This window comes from Hemiscyllium ocellatum, chromosome 1 (genome assembly GCF_020745735.1).
Source record: "Hemiscyllium ocellatum isolate sHemOce1 chromosome 1, sHemOce1.pat.X.cur, whole genome shotgun sequence".
Lineage (NCBI taxonomy): Eukaryota > Metazoa > Chordata > Chondrichthyes > Orectolobiformes > Hemiscylliidae > Hemiscyllium > Hemiscyllium ocellatum.
The window spans coordinates 63,629,559-63,655,597 of record NC_083401.1 but is presented as its reverse complement, the minus strand read 5'-3'; the positions used below and the strand labels follow the sequence as shown (position 1 = coordinate 63,655,597).

Here is a 26,039-nt window from a genome sequence, read left to right as displayed (position 1 = left end):
GTTACTAATCTCATAATCTAATTAAGTAGACATGGACTTGGGTTCAGACCCCACATGGCACTTCATTGATTTTAGTTTGATTTATTAAGTAAATTTGGAATAAAAGCACTAGTTTTATTAATAATCATCATGAAGTTAGCCAATTGCTGTAAAAGCTGAATTGATACATCATTGTCCATTAGGGAAGGAAATTGGTTGTCTTTGTCTAGTCTGGCATCTAATCCACTTTATATTCAAAGGAATGTGGTTGACTTTTTGTGGCAGCAATGCATTAATCCAAGGCTTAGAAAGCACTGAAGAATTTGTGGTGTTGATTTGTTTATTACACTGAGTAATGCAAACACTCTGGTCTCTCTACGAAGAGACTCTGGGACCCATTACTCATGTTCAGGCAAAGCAGATGAACATTGCTGGAAATTGCTAGGACCAAGGGCCGTTCCCCACCTGTTTTATACTGAGATTATATTTTGTTGTACTCAAAGGCACAGCTGAAAATGCATTTCTCAACATTTTTACAGATCAATTTTATTGCTGGTTGTTTTTATGATGGGATCATGCTGTATGCTATTGCTCTGAACGATACAATCGCAGCAGGAGGATCCAAGAAAAATCGATCAATAATCAGCAAAAACATGAAAAATCGACATTTTCAAGGTATGTTTATAATTTGTTCCTCATGCTTCAAATTAATCTGTTATTACTCTCTTATTACCTCTTGTTGCACCTTGATTGTCAGCAGTCTGCTTGGTTCACCAAGTCCGTATATACACTTAACTGCAATGAGGATCGTTTAATTGACCATTCATGTATACTGGGTTAAATTTTCTCTTATTCTGATATTGTTATGTCGAATGATCTGACTCTGCTCAAAGTACATATCCCCTATTTTTGGGGAAGCAAATGTAGTAAAATGGGTTTTAGAAACTTGTTTTCTCTTGCTTAGTGCTGGAAAATTGCATTGAATTATCCTTGAATGAAAAGTACCCTTTTCTGTCACTTGAAATCCTACAGCGTACCTTCTCCAAAGTAAAATGTATTCTTCCTGAGATGTGGTGCTCAGAACTGAATGCAATACTGTTGGTGAGGTTCGACCAAAGCTCTATAAAACTCCTCTTTGTAATTCAAACTCCTGAGATAAATGTTAATCTTTCAAAAGCTTTCCATTTTTTCAATACTGGTGCATTCCTCAATCCAGTGTCCTTGCAAACTCACTCTACCAACCTTTGATTTGCTGTGCATTTTGTTAAGATGCCACTATACTGGCTTCTATTTCCATTGCCTTTATTTCCATCCATTTGATCATTAGCTCTTGGTCAGGTCCTCTTCCACTTCAGCTCCACTTCCTCTCTCCCAAGGTGAAGAAGCACCAAGTTGAACATTTATGGGATAAAACTGACTTGTCCTCAATTGCTTTATATTTTACAGTCACATTACTGCTTCTCATTGGCCTTAGCTAACTCGCTTAGTATTCAAGGATCATGCTTTAATGTAAAAGCAATCCTAAACTTCTTTTCTAACCAGTTGCCTCTTTAAGTTGAAAGCATGTGGGAGAACTCCAGTAAAACAAGGCACTAGTGAGATCATGGCTGGAATACTGTAAATCAGTTTTGGTCCCCTTATCTAAGGAAAGATATACCACCATTGTAGGCATTCCAGAGAAGATTCACATGGTTAATAAAAGGTATAAAGGGACTGCCTAATGAGGAGAATTGGAGCAGATTTCGCATCCTTATTGGAACATAGAAGATTCTTAGGGGACTTGACAGGGTAGATGTGGAAGGATTGCTTCCCGTTATGGAAGAGTCTAGAACCAGTCAGCATAATGGCAGAATAAGGGATCGTGCATTTAACTCACAGATAGAGAGGAATTCCTTCTGTCAGAGGGTAGTAAATCTGTGGAATTCTTTACAACTGAGGACCATTGGGGCTTTGTCATGAAGTATATTGAGGCCGAGATAATCAGGTTTTTAATCTGTAAGGGAATCAAGGTTTATGGGGAAAAGGTAGGAAAGTGAAGATGAAGATGACCAAATCAGCCATAATGCCATTGAATGGTGATACCAACTCAATGGGCTGAATGGCTTGTCTGCTTCTATGTCTTATGATCTTAAGGTATTATTTCTTCCTGTTAAGAATTGAGAACATCAATGGAACCATCCTCCCCAATTCCTCATTTCTGCTTTGCATTCCATCCAGACTTCTTATTTGTGTAAAAGTTGATCTCATGTAAAAGTTGACCCCTTATTTTTGGCCAAACAATCTTGTATTTTCTATATATCTCGTATAAAAGTCAACCCCATGATATTGCATTATAAACCACTTAAAAAAGGAAACTACATGTTCCCATTAACCAACTAAGAAAATTGCATTCAGTCATTCATACTGGTAACTCTACTCATCGCTCTTTGTTTACTATATTGCATCTCTGTTCATTCATTCATTCATTTGTAACTCTATTTAGCCCACTTGGTTTACTACAGCACGTTTTGATTCATTCATTCATTCAGACCAGTACTAAGTCTGTAAGTACTTATCACAATTTATTCACTATGCATCCAAAAGATAATTTCATTAAAAAATTAATCATTTTAATTGTGTCAATATTTCTGAATAAAAGTGAGATATATTATTAATTCTTCGACAAATTTGTTAATGTTGCTGCAGTTCATAACATACAAGAGTAAGTAGGTGGGAAATGGAAGAATTTAGTGGGAAAGTTCAAGACGCTTATACATATGGAATTTAATATATGTTTCATTTTAAGTGTGCCATTATACCAGGCCATGATGTTGAACAGTGTGATTTTGCAGGATTTCAATGAATCTTTGACATATTACATTTTCCTACTGGTATGAACAAATAAAATTTACTCTCAGTAATTCATTCTTGTTTCTCTTGTTTTTGTCTGGTAATTACCTTTAATGTAATTCATTGTGCTTTCCTTCTTTGCCCGGAATTAGTTGAGCAATCAAATTGACTTCTGCTAATAATACGGTATTTTGAACTGCAGCATGAATTTCAGCCTCTCAAAACAATACCCATGTAATAGTTGACCCTAAAAATTGAACCTTTAAAAATAGCCTAAAAAGTTCGACTTTTACATGGGTATATACAGTATTTGGTTCCTACGTATTCCAATTTTGCACTATTGTCTCCTTTGATCGACACCCTCTCCATGAGACCCACAATGTGCTCTCCTGATTCATCCGCACACAAGTCCATAGAATTAAATTTATATTCCTAATTTCTGTGCAAGCCATAATCTTAAATAGTTCCATTTCTCATGCGAAAGCTTTCATCAAAGCCATAGTGAAAGCAACATACTGCAAATGCTGAAAGTCTGAAATAAAAACACAAAGTGGTGACAATATGCAACAGCTCTGGTGGTATCTGTAAAAGGAAAAATAGAGTTTTGAGTTAAATTTGACTCTGTTTCATTGGTAGATCTCTGCCATTTGAAGTATGGTTCATTTGTGTATTCCTGAGTCTGGCTTCACTGACTTTCCAAGTTGGAAATTTACAATCAACTCTTTCACGTGTCCAATATGTGCAAGCTGTCATAAAAGTGTGAAGTGACAAGTGGTGACGCTGACTGCCTTTGACATCAAGGCTGCATTTGACCAAGTAAGGCATCAAGGAGCCCTGAACAAGTAGAGTCAATGGGAATCAGGGGAAAATATCTTGGCTGTTTGGTCTCAAAATTTAGAACTAAGGTTGTGGTTTTTGGAGGCCAGTCATCTCAGCTCAAGGACATCTCTGCAGGAGTTCCTCAGGGTAACATCCTTGACCCGACCATCTTCAACTACTTCATTAATGACCATCCAACAGAAGTGGAGATGCTTGCTAATGATTGCAGAAAGTTCAGCACTATTCCCTAGATACTATGACAAAATGCAACAAGACCTGGACAAGGGTTTACTGACGAATGTCAAGTAACATTCATGCTACACAAGTGCCAGGCAGTCACTGTCCCCAACAAGAAAGAATGTCTTAATGAAGTTCCATTATTAATAATAAATTGTTAATTGTTTTGTTTAAGTTATAAACTTGGTGTCCAAGATCTGATATTTGTCAAGGAACATTTAGGCAATTTTGAGGATCAGTGCAAGTTTGAATTTCATTGGGTTGTGAATTCAGTGATACTAAAGCTGATTTGGAACATTGTCATAATGTTCTCTGTACTCCAGGACAAATTAATTAGGCACAGCTTGCATACTGCCAGTGAAGTGCCTTTGTGATCATCTTCTAAAGTTGCAAGTATTGGAATTTGCAACATTTTATCAGTGTGTAATGCTTTTTCTTCAGCACTGTTCATCATACAAACTGGATTCTCCATGAGACTAGGTTATGCATTCTGATCTGGAAGACTCTCAGAGGAATCATATATGTTGCAATAAGATTCAGGCACACAGAGTAGTTTCACTACCTGGATGTGTTTCCTGGTTAAGAATATCCGAAGAATAAACAGGGTCATTCTCATTGACATCAACTGAAGAGTATGCCAATGAGTGTTCAAAAGATCCCACCTCCTAATGCAACATGTTCAGATGGATCAGTGACAATATAAAGACATTTGATGAGATCTACCAAGACAACTGTCTGCTGAGATCCCTGGACATACTGAGCTACTCAACAAAAAAACTCTTAGGACAGAAATAAAAATCAAAGCTTTCCAGAACCGATTAAAAATCTGTCAAAGTTTCATTATATTTTTCATATTCAGATACCTTCAGCAATTGGGCCCACTGTACATAGGGATGTATTGATCTGGAATTGATGTTGCTTCAAGTAAGTTGAGGTATCTAAGGTGATTCTGTACTTGAGAAAGTTCATCTCCCACACCTCTTATCTAAGTGTTCAAATCAGTCCTTCAACTGCACCAAAGAGCCTTAGAAAGGCCAGAATTGTTCAGCTAGTTAGCACAGTGCTTGTTGCCACTTAAGGCTATACTTCAATTCATTTTGGGTAAGTCATCAAGTTATTATCTTCTGAGGGTCATCATTTATCATGCCTTGTTGGTCAATCTTGCCTCAAGGCTCTTCAGTTTCATTTCAGAACAAAACACAAGCTAACTTTGATTGCAGTCTTCATTGCTGCTACTGAGTCTGTCCTGGTTCTTGTTTGAGTTCTTTGTATTTTGATACAAGCTCTGGTCAGACCTCTTAGTGACTGTTGAATCATATCCATCATTATTGAGCTGTCCAGGATTTAACCTTTTAGTAGAATACTAACACATGACTATTGAGGTCTCAGTCCCACCACAACTTACCTCCAAGGCTCAGCTGTATATTCGCTTTATAATTGGGATGGCTCTTAACGTTAAACCCAATATAAAAATATAAGTGCAAAAAGTATTTAACGAAGTAGTAACAGAAGTATTGTATTAATATCAAGCACTGCTGTTTCGAGGTAGTTGTCTCTTTGGCTGCTTTCAGGGCAAAGTTATGACATTATATAAAGTTGTTATAATTTATTTTAAAATAGAGGAGAAGTCAATCTGATGACCACAAAGCACTACTTGCCTCTTCCAACTGGTCAATAATTAGCTTAGAAAAGGAAGCTGTTGCAACTTATAAATGTTAATGTTGTGCAATCAGCAATGTTTATCTTGCTGTGTTTCTTAATGTTATGGAGTAATGCATCTTAAAACTGAACTCCATAAATATTTAAAATTGTGAGGCATCCAGGAATCTATACTAGATTGTAATGTACTTTATATTCGTGCTAAACCCTCGAAAGTCTCATCCCATTTGTGATAGCTGCAGTCATTTCCTGTTTATGCAGGGGAGAAATTGTTTATCTTACTGTAATCTTTATTAATTCGGTATGCCTTGAGTCATCTCAGCTTTGAAACTACAGTCACCACGGATACAGTCATTTAGTGTAAATAACGAGTTGCTAGATGAGATCGGTGAGTTAGCAGAGCCAAGTTGCACTGATGGCGGCTTCCTTTTGTTTGCTCATGAACAACTCGGAAGGAACTCTGCTGACCATGCAACATCTGAATACTAAATTAATCAGCAGTTTGAGGAATTAGCTAAAAACTGAAATTATAGCTTAAAACCTGGTTCCCCATAGGATTGCGTTTAGGTTGCAAGCTCTTGGTGATAGCCTCAGATCTCTACTTCAGTTAATTTTATACAAAGGTCAGACTGCACAGTTTGCATTGATGAACACTGAAACTTGTGTCACATGAAAGCAAACCCATTTATGCAATTTACCTATGCAGGAATTATACTTAAGTATCTAAAGGCATTTGGTATAAGATATGACATTATGTATTGGCACAACCTAATGACCTCTTCTTTGTGAAGCCACCATTACATTTTTCAAATTACTTTCATTCTTTGCCTCAACTATGCCTCCTTGTATTATTCATGATGAAGAAGCTGAGTATGTAATCTGGTCTGAATTTGGTCATCACGGTGCTTTATGTCAGTGGGCTTGGTTTCTGCTTTCCTTTCTCCACGGGTAAGATCCTTATTTTAATTCAGTGCTATGCTCAATAACCTCTCTAAATACTGGTGTTAGGAGCATTTCCTAAAAACAAACATCCAGCTATTCTCGTCACTCTGTAGTGTTGTGTCTTGGTGATGCAAGCTATCGTGCAATCAAAGAGAGGAGATTTAGTCATTTAATAGCACAGTTTCTTTCTGAAAATTACACATTTTAGTACAGCCTTTTGTCTTGCCGTCATCAGGACAACGCATAAGAATGCCAATTCAAGAGGAAAACCAATGTTTATACTGTCTGAGAGCAGGGAGCTAATTTGTTGGAAAGTGGACTCTGAAGATTAGAAGTGTTACCATGTAGAATGCATCCATTAATGCTAATTTACACTCAACTGCCAGGTTTTGTTTAAATTTCAAACCAAGCAGGTTGACTCTGGTGGGTCAGGTCATTGCTCCAAGAAGTGAACAGGCATATAGCTTTCACCTACTTTGTTGGCTTTGCCCTTGAATAGTCAATTTCTATTCTGTAAAATATTAAAATTGTCTTTATTCAGAGATTAGTAGGGGTGTGGAACGCACTGCCTGCAACAGTAGTAGACTTGCCAACTTTAAGGACATTTAAGTGGTCATTGGATAGGCATATGGAAGAGAATGGAATAATGTAGGTCATTTGGGCTTCAGATTGGTTTCATGGGTTAGTGCAACATCAAGGGCCAAAGGGCCTGTACTGCGCTGTCATGTTCTATGTTATAAAATATAATTACATACCTTGGGGATTTTTCAGAACTGCTCTCCCACTGTAATTTCATGGGATGTTAAGGCAGAACAAGTTTTGTTTGTGTAAGTGGCTTCCTCTACTGCATCCTATAGTGGAGCAGCTGACTGTAACATAGTCAAATGGAATAAATATTTGGAAATGAAACACGTCATTTCATCAGAAAAGCAAAATGCCTCAGAATCTAAAGTAAAGCAAAATGTGCAAAACCATTCAACAGGACAGGGAGCAACTGGAGACAGAGCTGTAGACTGAATGGACTGCATTTTGGGGGCAACTTTGAAGGCAGAAACAAAGGTAAAAATACCAGCATGGTTAGCAAGTCTGTTTCAGGGCACCATGCCTGGCAGCATCTATCTTTGGGAAAGACAAATTCCAGGCCTGTGAAAAGTGCCCAGTCTGCAAGAGGCAGGCAGGTTAGAATTAAGAATACTAATTAATCTTCCTCAGGTTAAAATCAAAACACTGCTGGAAATCTAAATTAAAATCATCTGTGAAGAGAAACAGAGTACAATATGACTCTTCTTCAGACCTAAAAGTGGCTGGACAGTAGTGCTATGGAGCAGCAGGAGGGGGGAGTAAAACAGATTATGAGTTGGCCAAAAGCAAAAGCAGTTATAAGGAGCAATGGAGATGTATGTGAAAAGGCGAAAATGGGTCAGCTCTGCTTTATTCCTGATGAAGGGCTTTTGCCTGAAACGTCGATTTCGTTGCTCGTTGGATGCTGCCTGAACTGCTGTGCTCTTCTAGCACCACTGATCCAGAATCTGGTTTCCAGCATCTGCAGTCATTGTTTTTACCTCTGAGGAGAGGCAAGTCAACAAGATAAGAATGTGGCACAGCAGGGGATTTGAGGTGGTGGTGGTGGAATTGTGTTTAGCCCTATTTAGCTGGTATTGCAGCCAGTTTCGTCTCTGAATCTGGTAACCCTCTTACTGGCCCTCCAGCTTCTCCAGCTGTCTGTAGTCAAACTAAAATATCATCCCAATTGGCAGCTTATCCAAGTGCAAGAATTAAAGTCAATCACTTTCCACAAAGACACAAGTTTCTGACCCAAAAAACGAATGTGACTCATATTTCCCACTATAGTGTAAAAAAAGAGCTCAATGTTGCAGTTGTGTTTCAGCAGACTGAAATGTCATCAGAACTAAAAGAAGTCAGTTATCAAAAAAAAGTATGAGTTCATTTCAGGGTAACACTTGCCTTGAACAATCTGTCTCAATTTCCAAACTCACAGGGTTTATCCATTCCAGCATAATATTCATGTACTCTCATTGCCCACATGGATCTGACACATGTAAAGTTAGTGAGGTACTTTGACAGTCTTTGTAATCGTCATGGGTCCACTAAAAGCTGGAGTGCTTGAGGCTGCTCAAAATTGATCTAACTGTCCTCATAACCAATGGACAATGACATCAGAGCACACCATTTTCAAAATGAACGGCAGCAACTTGAAAATGCTCCTTCTATAATACCTTTGGAACCTGCAATCTCTGTCACTTAGAGTCAGAAGGTTAGGGAAACCTAGGAACACCCCTACTCTCATAAATGCTACACCAAAGTCGTACCCCATTTGGAATTGGAGATATATCACTGTTTCTTCACTGTTGCTGAATCAAAAACCTGCCACTCCCTTCATAAGAGCACTGTGGGTGAACTGCCATGATCTTTATGAAGATCCATTACCTAATAAATGAGAAGAACTGAACTTCCACAATGGAAGAAACTAAAGGACAAGATTACATTTACAACTTTATTTTAGCAATCAATATAATTTAAACACAATTAACAGACAGCATGTATTCAAGATAAATCATGAATTACACTTAAATTGCCAAGACAGTCAAGTTGGATCTCAAGGATTTACTGCAAGTCAACTATATCATAAAGGACATCGTGTCCAGCTGCACAGTCTTTCACACCTTCTGTCTTCCTCAGATAAAATTCAACTCCTTTACTTCAAACATGATTTGGTCTGTAAATTTCCCCTAAGAATTACTCCATCCAGATTCATGCATACACTTATCACCAAAATGGCCCAACTGTTTTTGTGGTCATGCATCAGATATGAACGTTGTTGGCTGGTGAGCATATATTATCTTTCCCTAACTGCCCTTGTGAAAGTGTTGACCTGCCTTCTTGAACTGCTGCAGTCCACATGCTCTGGGTTAATGTGAGGGAATTTCAGCATTTTGACCTAGGGACAATAAAGGAACAGTGATATATTTCCAAATCAGAATGGTGAGTGGCTTGGAGGGGAACTTAAATTGGTGGTGTTCCTGTGTATTTGCTAATCTTGTCATTCTAGGTGGAAGTGATTATGGGTTTGGAAGGTGCTGTTTGAGTATCTTTGGTGCATTGCAGAGCACTTAACAAGGAGGACTGTAAAGTTGGACACTTCTTTTTTATCTCTTTATTTTTCAGTCTTTGTATTCTTTTTCCTGTGTTTTAAGATGGTGCCTGAGAGTGAATACACTATACACCATTTTTCACTTCATTTTGTAACAAAATACACATGACAGTAAACAAATAAATCAAACACTGATGCTTATTGAACATCGGTTGTGGAAGGAGTGGATATTTGTGGATATGGTGCCAATCAGTTAGGTTGGCTGGTGACAAGCTTCTTGAATGTTGTTGGAGCTGCGTCCATCCAGACAAGTGAAGAGCTTTCCATCACACTCCTAACTTATGCCTAGTAGATGATGGGCAGGCTTTGGGAAGTCTGGAGATGAGTTACTTGCACAGTAAAGGGTGGCACAGTGACTCAATAGTTGGCACAGGTGCCTCACAGCGTCAGGGATCTAGGTTCGATTCCCGCCACAGGCGACTGTCTGTGTGGAGTTTGCACATTCTCCCCATGTCTGTGTGGGTTTCCTCCAGGTGCTCCGGTTTCCTCCCTCAATCCAAAAATGTGCAGGTCTGGTGAATTGGCCTTGCTAAATTGCCCATCGTGTTGGGTACATTGGTCAGGGGTAAGTGTTTGGTGGAGGAATGGGTCTGGATGGGTTACTCTTCAGAGGGTCAGTGTGGATCTGTTGGGCCAAATGGCCTGTTTCCATAATCTGCCAGTGTGGTGGCCAGCCTAGACTTAGTTGCTCTTTGATTGTCTAAGTGCATTCTCATTGGGATGTGGAGTTTTTGAACTCCTCAAAGAGAATATTTTTTTCATGAAGATTTTTGGAATTGGTTTCTGTTTTGAATGCCTGTACCTATTGGTCAAAATCAAGCTGCTTCTTCCTTTCAAATTCCAGGCACATGTGGTTCAGGGTGTTTCCTGAGGCATGGCATCTTCGATGATACACTTCCAGCACTATCTGATATGAACTTAAGATAGCCAATTTTATTGCATCATGGTGATTGGCTGTACTCTCTTGTAAGGTGGAGAAAACGTTATGAGCTTGAAAACTTACTCGGCTGTAATAAGGACCAATATTAGACTAAAATAAAAGCAAAGTCCTGCAGATACTAGAACTCTGAAATAAGAAGTGTTGGACTACATCAGTGGGTCTTGCAGCATCTGTACAGGGAGAAACAATTAACGTTTTGAGTCATCTTTGGAACTTCATGCTACCATTCTCAAACATCTTAATTGGGAGTGCTACTTGTGACAACATGTCAACAATTCCATCTGTTTCCCATCCGTTCCACTTGTTCCTTCTCCAACTTTATTCAAAACTTTATTTAAAAACTGCCGCTTTTCTAGTCTCTTTCAGTTCCAAAGTGTTCAGATTGAACTAAAAACAAGTCTTTCTCTCTCCACAGCTGATGCCAGGCCTTCTGAGTTTTTCCACCGTATTTTGCTTTTATTCCAGTGCTGAGATAGCACTTTAACTGTAATCACTTTATCATTTGAGAGAGATAAAAAAGGCTTCCACCTCTGTCTCCTTAAACATAGGAATTAAATCAGTAAATAGAGTTACCCCCATCTTTAAACCTGAGTCAGTGCAGTCTTCATGACACATTCCTGCTCCCTTGCTTGAGTTGGCCTAGTTCAAATGTCCTTTCTTATCAATTTTACCGAAATCCTCTCTTTTCCCTCCTTGTTCTTTCTTCTCTTTTCCTTCTCTCTCTCTCTCTTTCTCTTTCTCTCCTCCTTTTCTTGGAATTCTAATTTCAATTCCTCACATTTTAATCTGTCTAACACTACTCCATTTGTTTAATTATTCTCAATTTTCACCTGTAACTGTTGGCCAGCCTTTTGATAATGTTGACTTTTTTTGCCTTGAGGACAATCTTCTAATCTTGAGTGTCTTACTGTACATGTTAATGTTCAAGAGACAGAAATGTTAAATTCTCAAAAGCAGCATTCCCTACAACTGCTAGGAATGCACTGACATCAAATGTGTAAGTCTCTATACTGTAGCAGTAGAAACTCAAGAAAGCCTTTTGAATTTTTAAAAAAATTATTTGTAAATTTACCCACTCTAATTTTTTTATTCCATCTGGGATTCAAAGCATATCAATTAGCTCCCAATTTGTTGTAACTGGATCCTGGGCAAAGTTTCACGAATAATTAAGCTTCCGTTCAGGATTATTCAAATTGTCATATTTCTGGATGAAGTTTATTCATCTGTCGTCTCATTTGGTTGCAACAAGGTGATTTTACAACGGATACCCTCCCTAGATCAGATGAGTCTATATTTTACAAGGAACAAACTAACTAGTTTTGTTTGAGTTAACAAGGAATGAGACTTTAGTTACTAACCCTAAGAAGAAAGATCAAAGCAACAAAAATGTACCCAGATAAGAAATGAAAAGTGAGTTCAAAAGTAAAGAATTAAATTTAAAAAGTAAACAGTCATTCATAAAGAGTAGCTAGTGGACGTTGATTGTTAATCAGTTTATTTTGAGATTCTTAGCTTTGCAGCGTAGTTGAATGTCTTTGGTGCTGTTTTGTTTTGATGGGCCTACTGTTTGGCTGGTTATCATTAATTTACATCAGCACCGCAGCTCACTAGCATACCCTCTTCCACTAGCATGCAGAGACCAGCTTAAACCAATGTTGAACTGTTTTTCTGTATTCTTGAAAGGATAGACATGAACATGTCTCCCACCCAGACTGCTATCCTTTCTCTGGTCATGTTCACAGTCTGAGATGACTCCCAGGAGATGGCAGTTCAGTGAGTTGTGCATTTTCCCCTTTTAAGTTTATCCCTTTGAAACTTTCTTGTCACCTCATCAAGTGTGATGTTCCACTGTCTGTCTGTAGATGGCCACTAAATTTAAATGTGCAGGCATCTTTTGTTTTTATGTCACTTAAAAATAAGAAGAGTAATTAAAGTTCATTATCTCCCTGAGAACCTCTAGGTTTCTCCTTTATCATGACTCCCATGTCAGAAAGAATCCATCTTTCTTCCTTCCTACCTAGATTTTAATACCCACTGGCCTTGACTTTCTCCCTAAAATGGTGAAAACTGACCTTCCATTGCCTTCAATCTTTTGTCTTGGAGCTGGTTCTAATTCTTGTTTTACATTACCAAGCTCTAGTGCAGTCCAGGCTGCTGGAGCTTCCAACAATCAGATTAGTTGGCAGCTCCAGAATATGATATCTCCTTTGACTGAAGAACAGAAGTCCCAATGGTCTGCAGTATGTTATGGTTTAGGGACAACATTTCTCTCAGCCTTTCAGCCGGCTAACTGACTTTCCTACTCACTCTCCTTCCCCCACTCCCTCACAATAAAATTCTGTGTATTTTCTTTGAGAGATTTTAATGTATTTTTCTCAATCAGTTTCCATTATCGTAGCAACTTGACATCACAATCTGTTCTTCCAGAAGTCTAATGTCACCACAGAATTCTAAAGTTACAGCTTGCTTTCTCAAAAACCTGAAGTTTTGGTTTCTTGCTCAGTTAAGGAGCTACCTGAAAAGTAGAGGTTTTGAAGCCAAAGTCAGTGCAGGTAATAGCTTGCACATGCTTCCCATTCCATTCCTTTAGTGGATTCATTATAGAACCTACATCAGGTTCACTCCAGTGATTCAAAAAGGTTACCAAGTTGCTGTGGGCAATTGGAGGGGTCAGCAAGTATTGGCTGTGCCTGTGACATCTCTATCCCGGGAATAAATGAAGGGATTGTCAGAGAAAGGAGATATACTTTCCGTCAGTTGGAATTAGATTCGACACAACTGCTGGATAAGGGAACATAATATTCCAAATCATGACACCACACAATCTCAGATGATCATGTTAAATTTGTCTTGCCTGCATCTGTATGTCCTTTATAATTAACAGCCACTTGGATAGCATGATGCAACTCAATCCCACTATTCCTGGAATCATACAAAAGGTCAAAATTATTTTTACCTGACTTTCAGAATAAAGTTGATAAAAGGCACACAGCAGGCTTCTGTACAAAACAAGAATTGTTATTTATTACAATTAGATTACAACTTGAAGTAAACTGATATAAATCATTATCATATAACAGTACTAACTAAAAGTCTAAAATCTTTATAAACACACACAGTAATTGACGGAGGTATGAAAATACTGGAAAATACATGGTTTTAGTTTTCCAGTTCTGAAGCTGAGATGAACATTCTTTGGTTAGCCAGAGCCTTTGTGTTCAGTTATCTTTGTGTGTAAGCTTTCACTGGATTGAAGAGAGTGCAGAGCAGTTAATTCAGTTGGAAAGTGTTTCTGGTTTATCTCTTCAAAAGTTGCACATCACAGCAACTTATGCAGGAAAGGTAACTGGTTTTCTTCAAGTTTAAACTCAGCTTTTATGGCAAAGGCCAGGCAGTTTTGCTGAGATAACAACAGCAGAAACTTCTGTGTCTTTCTCTGTCTATGCGTCTTTGTCTTTGTAATTTGCTTCCAGTTTCAACATGTTCAGTTAGCTGAGAGCTAATCCATTTCATTTGTAAACAACTCATTGGCTCCTGATCATTCAAACATTGTAAAAGCACACAGACACAAAAACAGAGTTCACAATAGGTATCAAATGCCTTGCTGTGAAATTATGCAGCCATCCTGGTAAATCCTTGTTTTTAAAACTATTTCTTTCAGTCCACAGTTTCTGAAGACACAAAACAAAACAGCCTTATATGTATCCAAAATTCCTTTATTTGTTATGTATCTGGTTGGTGACCCAGAGTAATGATAGCATATAAAATTCAAACAGAAAAGTTGAAAAAACTCATCAGGTCTGGCAGCATCTATGGAAGGAGAAACACAGTTGACATTTTAAGTCTAGGAAGGATTTTTCTTCAGAACAAAAGGTACATGGACAATGATGCTTTTTACCCTATTGACAAATGGGCAGAGGAGTAAGTAGTTCATTCCTGATGAAGGGCTTATGCCCAAAACGTCGAATTTCCTATTCCTTGGATGCTGCCTAACCTGCTGTGCTTTAACAAGCAACACATTTTCAACAGAGGAGTAAGTAGGACATAGAGCACTGAACAGTACAAAGTAGAGGAAGAGGCCCTTTGGCCCATCAAGCCTGTGGCAACCATGATATTATTCTAAACTAATCCCATCTGCCTACACATGGGCCATATCCCTCTATTATCTGCCTCTCCATGTGTCTGTTCAAATGCTATCATTACTGCTACAACCACTTCCCTGGCAGCATGTTCCAGGCACCTACCACTCTCTGTATAAAAAACCTTCCTCACACATCTCCTTTAAACTTTCCTGTCTCATCTTAAACCTATACTACCTGGTAATTGACAATTCTCCCCTGGGAAACAGACCTCAACTATCCAACTAATCTATTCCCCTCATAATTTTATATACTTCTATCAGATCGCCTCTCAACCTCTGATGCTCTAATAAAAACTAGCCTAGTTTGTCCGACCTCCTTACAGCTAATATACCCAAGCCCAGGCAACATCCTGGTAAACCTTCTTCAAACCTCTGCATCCTTCCCATAATGTGTGACCAGAACTGCACACAGTACTCCAAATAATACCTGATCAAAGTCTTGTTTTGCAACATGTCATGCCAACCTCTTTACTCAGTGCTCTAACCAATGAAGGCAAACATGCCACATGCATTCTTTACCATCTTAACTACTTGTATTGCTGCTTTAGGGAGCTATGGACTTGGAGCCCAATATCCCTCCATATATTAAAGCTCCTAAGGGTACGCTTACGACATACTTTTCTCTTACATTTGACCTCCCAATATGCATCACTCCACACTTATCTGGATAAAACTCCATCTACTATTTCCTTGTCCAACTTTTCAGCTGATCTTTGCATTCTTTGCTAACCTTCCCCATTATCCAGAACTGCACCAATTTTCATGTCATTTGCAAACTTTACTAACTAGAATACTTACATTTTCATGCCAATCATTTTTTGTATTACAAACAACAGAGGTCCCAGCACTGATCCTTGCAGAACACCACTTATCACAAATCTCTAGTCAGAAAAATGCCCACCCACAACTATCCTTTATCTTTTTATATCTAAGTTGTCACCTCAGAATGGATGCCACATGATATATCTTCTGGATCATGAGAGACCTGGTCAACTGCTTTAGTAAAGTCCACGTAGACAACATTCACTGCCCTACCTTTATTAACCATTGGCATCACTTCCTAAAAAAACTCAATTACATTTGTGAGACAAGGCCTCTCCTGCATAAAGCCTTGCTGACTGTCTCTAATAAGTCAATTGTTTTCCAAATGCAAGTAAATCCTGTCCCTAAGAATCTTCTCCAATAATTTCCCTTTCACTGATGTAAGGTTTGCTAGTTTATGATTTCCTGGATTATCCATATTATCCTCCTTAAACAAACAAACAAACAACATTGGCTATTCGCCAGTCTTCTGGGACCTTACCTATGCCTAGATATGATACAATGATCTGTCAAAGTTCTTGCAGTCTCTTTCCTTGCCTGCTTCAGTTTCCTGGGATAGATCCCATCAGGGCTGGGGACGTATCTACCTGAATGTTTTTCAAAACCTCCAAAACCTCCTGCTTCTTAATATCAGCAAGCTTTAGAGTATCGACATACCCCTCTCTAAACTTATCATCATCCATGATTTTCTCCTTACTCAAGACTAATGCAAAGTACTCATCAAGGACCACACCCACGTCTTCTGGCTCCCCACATAAATTCCCTCCTTGAGTAGATCTACTCTTTCCCTAGATACCTTCTTGCTCCTGGTATAGGTATAAATTACCTCAGGAATCTCCTTTGTCCTAATCGCCAAGGACATTTCCTGGCCCTTCTAGCCTTTCTAATTTCTTTTTTAATAAGTTATTTTCTGCTTCCTATACTTCTCAAAGACTCTGTTTGATATCTAATTCCTAAATCTTTTACATGTTAACTAAACTTATGACATGCCTCATCATCCCAGATTCCCAAACCTTGCCATCCTTAATTTTCATCCTCACGGGAATGTGTTTGTCCTGAAATCTGGTCAAGTGGCTCTTAAAGGAACTCCACATGTAAGGTGTGGTGAACAGGTCATGAGTGTACCCAGAGCAAAAGAAAAATACAGTGGTAATGGTAACGAAGGAGAAATTTGGCTTCACAAAAGATGTTGATAGTTGATGTTAGTAATAGAAAATAGGTTAGTTCTGTTGAGAGCAAACTAATTTAAACAAGACTTTTGGGAGGAAGACTGGAAGGAGGGTATTTATCCCCATCGCCATGCTGATTTTCTATATTAATTTCAGTACTTTAGTTTTATAGCATGATAGACCAAGTCACAACTAAGCAGATACAGTTCCAGAAATGTAGTTAAGTGTTGTGAATAATGATGTTAAAAGTGCAAAAGCATGAACAAAGTTGAAAGGTGCTTGAGCCTGTGAGGTAACAGACTAGAGAACTAGAAACCAAGGTTGAATTTGAAGTGAATAATTAAAAAAATTGAAGCTGATGTATGAAAGCTGGGTTGCCGGTTGACGTTGGATGATAGGCGAGTGGTGCTTTATGCAGAACAGGCAGGGAAGTTCTGGATGGATTGGCATTTACAAAAGGGACATTAAAAAGTGCACTGAAACATTTTAATCTAGAGGTGAAAAAATGTGAATCATAATTCAACAGCACTTTACACAAGCTCGGTTTAGAAACAAACAATGGTTTTGAATTAGAACCACGCAGATCTGGAGATATGGAGTCAGAATCCCGATATAAATGACATTATTTTGCTGTCTATGTTGTCAATAATAGTGCCCTTACCTCTGTGAATCTTGCGGGTTCAACTTTCACTCCAGGGACTGCAAACTGGGAGAGAAGGACTGAAAGTGGTTGGGGAAGAGGACTCAAAAGCTTTTTACGTTTTAAACCTGTCAATAAAAGAACAGTGTGTTGAAGGGACATTACTATTTGTAGTGTACACTATCAGTTAGATATTTGCACACTGAAGCATTTTATTTCTTATGAGTTAATATTTATGCTATCCCATCTCAAAACATTTCACATACCTTGAATCACCTGAAGTGCAGGTGATAATGTTAGTGACAAACCAGCAATCCTTCAGCTGTGACCTCCCCACTCTGTGGAAAGCCTATTTATCGTGGTGGCCTTTTGTGTATAGGTATATGAGAATTATTTTTACAGTCCTCGTTGCTGACTTGTGCTTGTTATCAGTTTGAATATTATAGTCGCATGAAATCCATGCTTTCCTTGTGTGTTGTAGCTTCTTTAAGTTTAATGGGGCAGTGATGATTTTTGAGAATATTATCCAATACAAAAGTATCTGATGGTACAACAAGGCTGCATTGCCAAAAAAAAATGAGTTAGTTAGAATTAAAAAGGACTCCTTGATAATCAGAAAGTAGCCCTTCAGAAAGTCTCAAGATGAGCCCTTAAGAAAAAATATTGTTTTGACCCTGTTCTTCAAGACACAAATGTAGACTACCGCACCAGTGCAGTACTTAGGGAGTGTTGCGCTGTCAGAGATACTGTCTTTTAGAGAAATTGAATTGTAGCCAGCTTGATCTCTAAAGTAGATGTAAACGTTCCTGTGGAACTATTTCACAGAGGCACGGGGCAATAGTCATCCCTCAATCAGCTGATAATTACATAGCTCCTTTAGTGCAAGAAAATGTTTTAAGGCATTTCACAGGCATGTTGTAATTGATATTATGACACCATACCTTAAACAAAATATTTTGTTAACTGACCAAAAGTTTGGTCAAGGAAATGGATTTGAAAAAGTGCCTTGAAGAAGAAATGTGAGGTAGAGAGAAAAGGGGGAGTTCCATAGTTTAGAGCCTACACAACAGAAAGCACAGACACCAGTGGTGGAGCAATTGAAATCTGAGATGCTGAAAGGGGCAGAATTAGATAATTATAAGCATCTTGGAAGATTGTAGGGTGGAGAAGATTACAAAGATAGGGAGATGAAAGGCCTGAGAGGGATTTGAAACAAGAATAGATTCCCGATAAAAATCATTACCTGATTGCTAAATAGTTCATGTATATAAAAACCCAGATTTAGCATTGACCTGTGTTAGAGCTTGGTTGCGTAAATTGGCTACTGTGTTTCTGACATTGCAGTAGTAACTACACTTCAGAAGAACCTTATCAGCTATGTAGGTTTAAGGCTTTTAATTTATAAAACCATATTATTTGAAAATTCTAGGTTCCGAAATCTTAATTTATAACAGTGCGGTCAGTGTTGCTTGACCTGAAAAGGTATCAACAATCAATATTTATGAATTAAGGAGAATTTTATAAATACTTAACAAGCAATGAAGACAGTATGGAGTTTTATGCTCTTTTAAAGCCCAGATTTCCCTAAACTTTGCTGACACAGGCAATACCTTTCTTCCATCTCTGAAGTTGTGCCATTTTGAACTGTCTCAGAAACATTACTAAGTTCTAACTCCTGTTTTTGATGGTTTGCATGTGTTTGACACTGACAAATTAATCTTGAATTGCATCTAAAAACAAAAATAAAGAACTGCCGGTGCTGAAAATCCAAAACAAAAACAGAAATTGCCAAAGAAACTCAACAGGTCTGGCAGTATCTGTGGAGAGAAAGCTAAATTTATGTTTTGTGTCAAGTGATCCTTCTTCATAACTGAAGAACATTGGATCTGAAATGTTAACTCTGCTTTCTCTCCACAGATGTTGCTAGGCCTGCTGAGTTTCTCCAACAATTTCTGTTTTTTTGTTTCTTCAATTGCACCCACCATAATTAAAATAGAAACAATTGCTACCAGATTGTTCAACACAATTACGTTATTTAAAAAAAGCCTCATAGTAGCCATCCCCAGTTAATTGCCTGACTAGCAGAAATTCAGTGTCTCAGGACATTCTGTATTCCTAAAATGTGCACAATAAAAGCAGGTCTTTTATATTTATCTGAATATTATTTTCTAGGATGTTGCCTGGTATGGAAGGAATGTCTTACGAGGAAAGGCTGAGGGCCTTGAGGCTGTTCTCATTAGAGAGAAGAAGGTTGAGAGGTGACTTAATAGAGACATACAAGATAATCAGAGGGTTAGATAGGGTGGACAGGGAGAGCCTTTTTCCAAGTATGGGGACGGCAGCCCCGAGGGGACACAACTTTAAAGTGAGGGGAGATAGGTATAAGACAGATGTCAGAGGTAGTTTCTTTATTCAGAGAGTAGTAAGGGTATGGAATGCTTTGCCTGCATCGGTAATAGATTCGCCAAGTTTAAGTGCGTTTAAGTCGTCATTGGACAGGCAAATGGATGTACATGGAATAGTGCAGGTGGGATGGGTTTCAGATTAGTATGACAGGGTGGTGCAACATCGAGGGCCAAAGGGCCTGTACTGCACTGTAATGTTCTATGTTCTATGTTTGTTTATCTAAGTGCTTCCTGACAATTTAGGAGGTTAATTACAGGATATGTAATATGTACTGCATGCACATGTAATTGTACTGCAGAATTTCTGATATAAGAGACCAAATAAAGATATTGTTGTAAAATTAACATAATAGTGGGTGGCACAGTGGTTAGCACTGCTGCCTCACAGCGCTAGAGACCCGGGTTCAATTCCCGACTCAGGCGACTGACTGTGTGGAGTTTGCACATTCTCCCCATGTCTGCGTGGGTTTCCTCTGGGTGCTCCGGTTTCCTCCCACAGTCCAAAGATGTGCAGGTCAGGTGAATTGGCCATGCTAAATTGTCCGTAGTGTTAGGTAAAGGGGTAAATGTAGGGGAATGGGTGGTTGCGCTTTGGTGGGTCGGTGTGGACTTGTTGGGCCAGAGGGCCTGTTTCCACACTGTAAGTAATCTAATATTTGATACATTGACAATTTAGGTCATTGGTAACCCTTTTACCATTGGGATTTAAATGAATTGCAAAATGTGCACAGATACAATAATAGGTTGGATAGTATAATCCTGCAATTCAATGTACTCAACTACATGATTTTGGCTGACACTTTATTATGCTATTTAGAGTGTGCAACCTTGTGAGAGATTTTGACTTAATGTCATAGAGGTAATTTTGGCTTTGACCGAGATTACTCAGTCCATCAAATCCATGTAAAACTGGACTCATACTGTTCACTTGGGCAGATGCAAAAGATCTTGTGACATTGTTTGAAGAGGTCTGAGGAGCCTTGGTGTCTGGTGTGGGAACAGCAGTCAACCTTCATTCATTTAGGTCATGTATGATCCTGATACCCTTTTATGCGCTGTCAATTTTTATATGATAGTACTCTTACCAAAGAAGACTTTTTCAGTTCCACTCTCAAATCCGCAATCTTTTGGTGATCAATTTCTACATTTCTACTATAATTTGTGGAAAAGACACCTCCAGATTTCTTCTGAAATTTAAAATTATGTCACCTTGTACTGGATACCCTTACCAATTTATCTGAATCTATGCTGTCAGATTTCTTTGTCACTTTAACATCTAGATTAAATCACTCCTCAAACTTTTAAACTCAATATAATGCTAATAGGCTTATACAACCTTTGCCATTATTTCACCACCTAAGACCTGACAATGTCCTGATTGGGAACTATGGGGTATGGCTCAGTCAGCTAGATGGTAGCATGATGGATTAAATTAATGCAAATGGCTCATTGTCTAACTTCCATTCCAGCTGCGAAAGAGTAGACCCTGTTGCCTTGTCTAACTTGTAATAAAACGTCAGAACACTTTTATGTGGTTTAGTGAATCATCACCAAAGAGCTGTCTCCGGACAGAGAACAGAAGAAGATAATCTTCTGTTAACAACAACAATGCTGGAAATTGGCATGATGGTTAAATAGATTGAAACCAGGTGGAGGTTTGGCTTATCTGGAAATCAGTAGAAATGTTTTAAATTGCTTTGTAATGTGGGTGACATGACAAACTCTGCTGTTTTAAGACAGATGCCATAGCTCCACCTTAAATATACTGAAGACTGGATCTTCAGAAGTTTATTTTCGGGAACTTGCAAAATTTGATCAGAGTAATGGAAGAATGACATCTCAAGCATAATCCTGATATAACTGCCAGCTCCGTCTTCTAAGAATTTTCTAGGACAATCTGGTTTAATCCCTTAAGAAAAATGATCATTGTGTTCTGTTTTTGGAAACTCTTAACAGTTTATTTTATAATAAATTGACATTGCAAATATGCAAGCAATAAAATTTGCAGATGTGGTTTAAAAGGATGATATACATCTTTTAGAAAAATGTAAAAGATTCCCACTGTTCAGAGATTACAGATCTACGTTTTAAAAACATTGGGATTTAAATGAATTGCGAAATGTGCACAGATACAATAATAGGTTGAAATACTAAAATTTAGATAGAGTTTTGCTACATTCTGAAAAGTTTTGCTTTATTACTTCGGAGCTACCCATTTATGGATGTTGGCACCCTTACAATAAACACTTACAATGTGCAAATTGTTCAACAGAATGTCAGAGTCTAATTTCATGAAAACCTACATTGTTGCTCTGAGATTGCTGGATCTGAAAGTGAAGAAAAACATGATTGCAATTTGTGTTGTAGCTTAGTGCAAAGTTGGCAGAATTAGTCTGAAGTGGGAATACAGCAAGAATCATCACAGGTTTATATATAGTTACTAAATGGGTTTGGAAAATCTTCTGTGACATTGCATATCGAATCTGCTGTTTCAAGTGCAATTATGGTATTTAGCTGGCTCGTTGGTTTATTCTTTATGGTCAGAGCACAATGTATCCCTTTTACCTGAACAAGCAAGTTCAGTTTATTTGAGTTCCTTGTGAACTCCTGACATTGTGAGCAAAGTTTATAATATATTCTTATTTGGAAACATGAATTGTAAAGTGGAAGGACCATTTGTATTTCTGATTTGTACCTGTTAGGAATGGATGGACATTGATTTTAGTTTCATTTTAGAATTGCTCTGTAATGAGGTTTTTGAGTCATAGAGCCAGAGAATCATAGGAGATGTACAGCATGGAAACAGACCCTTCGGTCCAACTCATCCATATCAACCAGATAGCCTAATCTAACCTAGTCCCATTTGCCAGCACTTGGCCATATCCCTCTGAACCCTTCCTATTTATATACCAATCCAGATGCCTTTCAAATACTGAAATTGTACTAGCCTTCATCACTTTCTCTGGCAGTTCTTTCCATATACGCATCACCCTCTGTGTGAAAACATTGTGCCTTAGATCCCTTTTATATCTTTCCTCTCTCATCTTAAACCTGTGGCCTTTAGTTCTAGACTCCCCCCTCCCATGCCCCTCATGATTTTATAAAGCTCTATAAGGTCACCCCACAGCCTCTGATGCTCCAGGGAAAATAGCCCCACCCTCACCCCACAGCTCAAATCCCTCAACCCTGGCAACATCCTTGTAAATCTTTTCTGAACTCTTTCAAGTTTCACAACATCCTTCCGAAAGGAAGGAGACCAGAATTGCACACAATATTCAATAAGTGGCCTAACCAATGTCCTGTACAGCCGCAACATGACCTCCTAACTCCTATACTCAATACTCTGACCAATAAAAGAAAGTATACCAAACACCTTCTTCACTATCATATCTAGCTGTGACTCTACTTTCAAGGAACTATGAACCTACACTCCAAGGTCTCTTTGTTCAGCAACACTCCCCAGGACCTTCTTCTCATTAGATGTATAAGTCCTGCTCTGCTTTGCTTTTATCTGAATTAAAATCCATCTGCCAGTCTTCGGCACATTGGCCCATCTGATCAAGATGCCGTTGTAATCTAAGGTAACCTTCTTTGCTGTCCACTACTCCTCCAATTTTGGTGTCATCTGCAAACTTACTAACTATACCCCTTAATGTTCACATCCAAATCATTTATATAAATAAGAAAAAGCAGTGGACCCTTTTGGCACTCCACTGGTCACAGGCCTCCAGTTTGAAAAGCAACCCTCCACCACCACCCTCTGTCTTCTACCTTTGAGCCAGTTCTGTATCCCAATGGCTAGTTCTGCCTCTATTCCATGAGATCTAACCTTACTAATCCCAAGAGGAACCTTGTCAAATGCCTTACTGAAATCAATATAGATCACATCTACTGCTCTGCCCTCATCAATCCTCTTTGTTACTTCCACAAAAAACTCAATCAAGTTCGTGAGACATGATTTCCCATGCACAAACCATGCTGGCTATCCCTAAGCAGCCCATGCCTTTTCAAATACATGGAAATCCTGTCCCTCAGGACTCCCTCAACAATTTGCCCATCACCGATGTCAGGCTGACCGGTCTATAGTTCCCTGGCTTTTCCTTACCACTTTTCTTAAATAGTGGCACCATGTTAGCCAACCTTCTAGCACCTATGACTATCGATGATACAAATATCTCAGCAAGAGGCCCAGCAATCACTTCCCTAACTTCCCACAGAGTTCTAGGGTACACCTGATCAGGACTTGGGGATTTATCCACTTTTATCTATTTCAAGGTATCCAGCACCTCCTATGTAATGTGGACATTTTTCAAGATGTCAGCATTTATTTTCCCACATTCGATATCTTCCATGTCCTTTCCCACAATAAACACTGATGCAAAATACTTGTTTAGCATCTTGCCCATCTTTTGCGGCTCCATACATGGGCTGCCTTGCTGATCTTTGAGGGGCTGTATTCTCTCCCTGGTTAGCCTTTTGTCCTTAATGTATTTATAAAATCCCTTTGGATTCTCCTTAACCTTATTTGCCAAAGCTATCTCAGGTCCCCTTTTTGCCCTCCTGACATCCCTCTTAAGTATACTCCTACTGCCTTCATACACTTCTAGGGATTCATTCAATCTATCCTGTCTATACCTGACATCTGCTTCCTTTTTTTTCCTTAACCAAAACCCTCAATTTCTCTTGTCATCCAGGTTTTCCTACACCTACCACCCTTTCCTTTCACCCGAACAGGAATATACAGAGAGTCTCTGGACTCTCATTATCTCATTTCTGAAGGCTTCCCATTTTCCAACCGTCCCTTTACTATGAACATCTGCCCCCAATCAATTTTTGAAATTTGCCGAATACCGTCAAAATTAGCCTTCGTCCAATTTAGAACTTCAACTTTTATATCTGGCCTATCCTTTTTCATCATTATTTTAAATCTAATAGAATTATGGTCGCTGGCCCCAAAGTGCTTCCCTACTGACACCTGCCCTGCCTTATTTCCCAAGAGTAGGTCAAGTTTTGCATCTTCTCTCGTAGCTACATCCACATACTGAATCATAAAATTGTCTTGTACATACTTAATAAATTCATCTCGATCTGAACCCTTAACATTATCGCTGTCACAGTCTATATTTGGAAAATTCAAACACCCGACCATAACTTCCCTATTATTCTTACAGATAACTGAAATCGCCTTACAAATTTGTTTTTCAATTTCCCGCTTATTATTAGGGAGTCTATAATACAATCCCAATAAAGTGATCATCCCTTTCTTATTTCTCGGTCCCACCCAAATAACTTCCCTGGATGTATTCCCAGGAATATCCTCCCTAAGTACAGCCGTAGTGTTAACCCTTATCAAAAACACTACTCCCCCTTCTCCCTTTCCCCCACCCCCCCCACCCCTCCCCCGCCTCCATTTTCTACCATTCCTGTAGCATTTGTATCCTGGAATATTAAGCTGCCAGTCCTGTCCATTCCTGAGCCACATTTTTGTAATTGCTGTGATATCCCAGTCCCATGTTAGTAATCATGCCCTGAATTCCTCTGCCTTCCCTGTCAGACCTCTTGCATTCAAGTAAATGCAATTTAATTTATCAGTCCTACCTTGTTCTCTGCTTTGTTCCTGCCTGCCATAACTGTTTGACTTGCTCATTTTTCCAACATTACCAGTCTCAGATTGATCGGTTTCCTCACTATCTCCCTGGGTCCCACTCTCCCACCTTACTAAGTTAACTCCTTCCGAGCAGCTCTAGCAAATCTTCCTGACAGCATATTAGTCCCCTTCCAATTCAGGCGCAATCTGTCCTTCTTGTACAGGTCGCTTCTACCCTAAAAGAGATTCCAATGATCCAAAAATGTGAATCCTTCTCCCATACACCAGCTCCTTAGCCACACAGTCATCTGCTCTATCCTTCTATTCCTACCCTCACTAGCTCGTCGTACTGGGAGTATTCCAGATACTACTACCCTCGGGGATCTCCTTTTTAAATTCCTGCCTAACTTTATATATACTCCCTTTAGAATCTCATCCATTTCCCTACTTATGCCATTAGTTCCAATGTGTACAATGACCTCCTGCTGTTCCTCTCCCCTTTGAGAATACTCTGCACCTTCTCTGAGACATCCTTGATCCTGGCAGTAGGGAGGCAACACACCATTCTGATTTTTCACTGCTGGCTGCAGAAATGTCTGTCTGTGCCTTTGACTAGAGAGTACCCTAACACAATCGAACGCTTGGAACCCGACATATCCCTCATTACATTAGAGTCGTTCTTGGTACTAGAAACTTGG

The 26,039-nt window shown here is 38.9% G+C and overlaps 1 protein-coding gene across 1 annotated transcript in view; it reads left to right on the top strand.

The window, feature by feature from the left end:
* The window catches only part of npr2 (natriuretic peptide receptor 2), a 176,706-nt gene that overhangs the window by 29,048 nt on the left and 121,619 nt on the right, over positions 1–26,039 (top strand). The window contains exon 5 of the mRNA XM_060821360.1: positions 519–654. Coding sequence (XP_060677343.1) covers positions 519–654 — 136 coding nt within the window. The remainder of the gene's footprint in view (positions 1–518; positions 655–26,039) is intronic.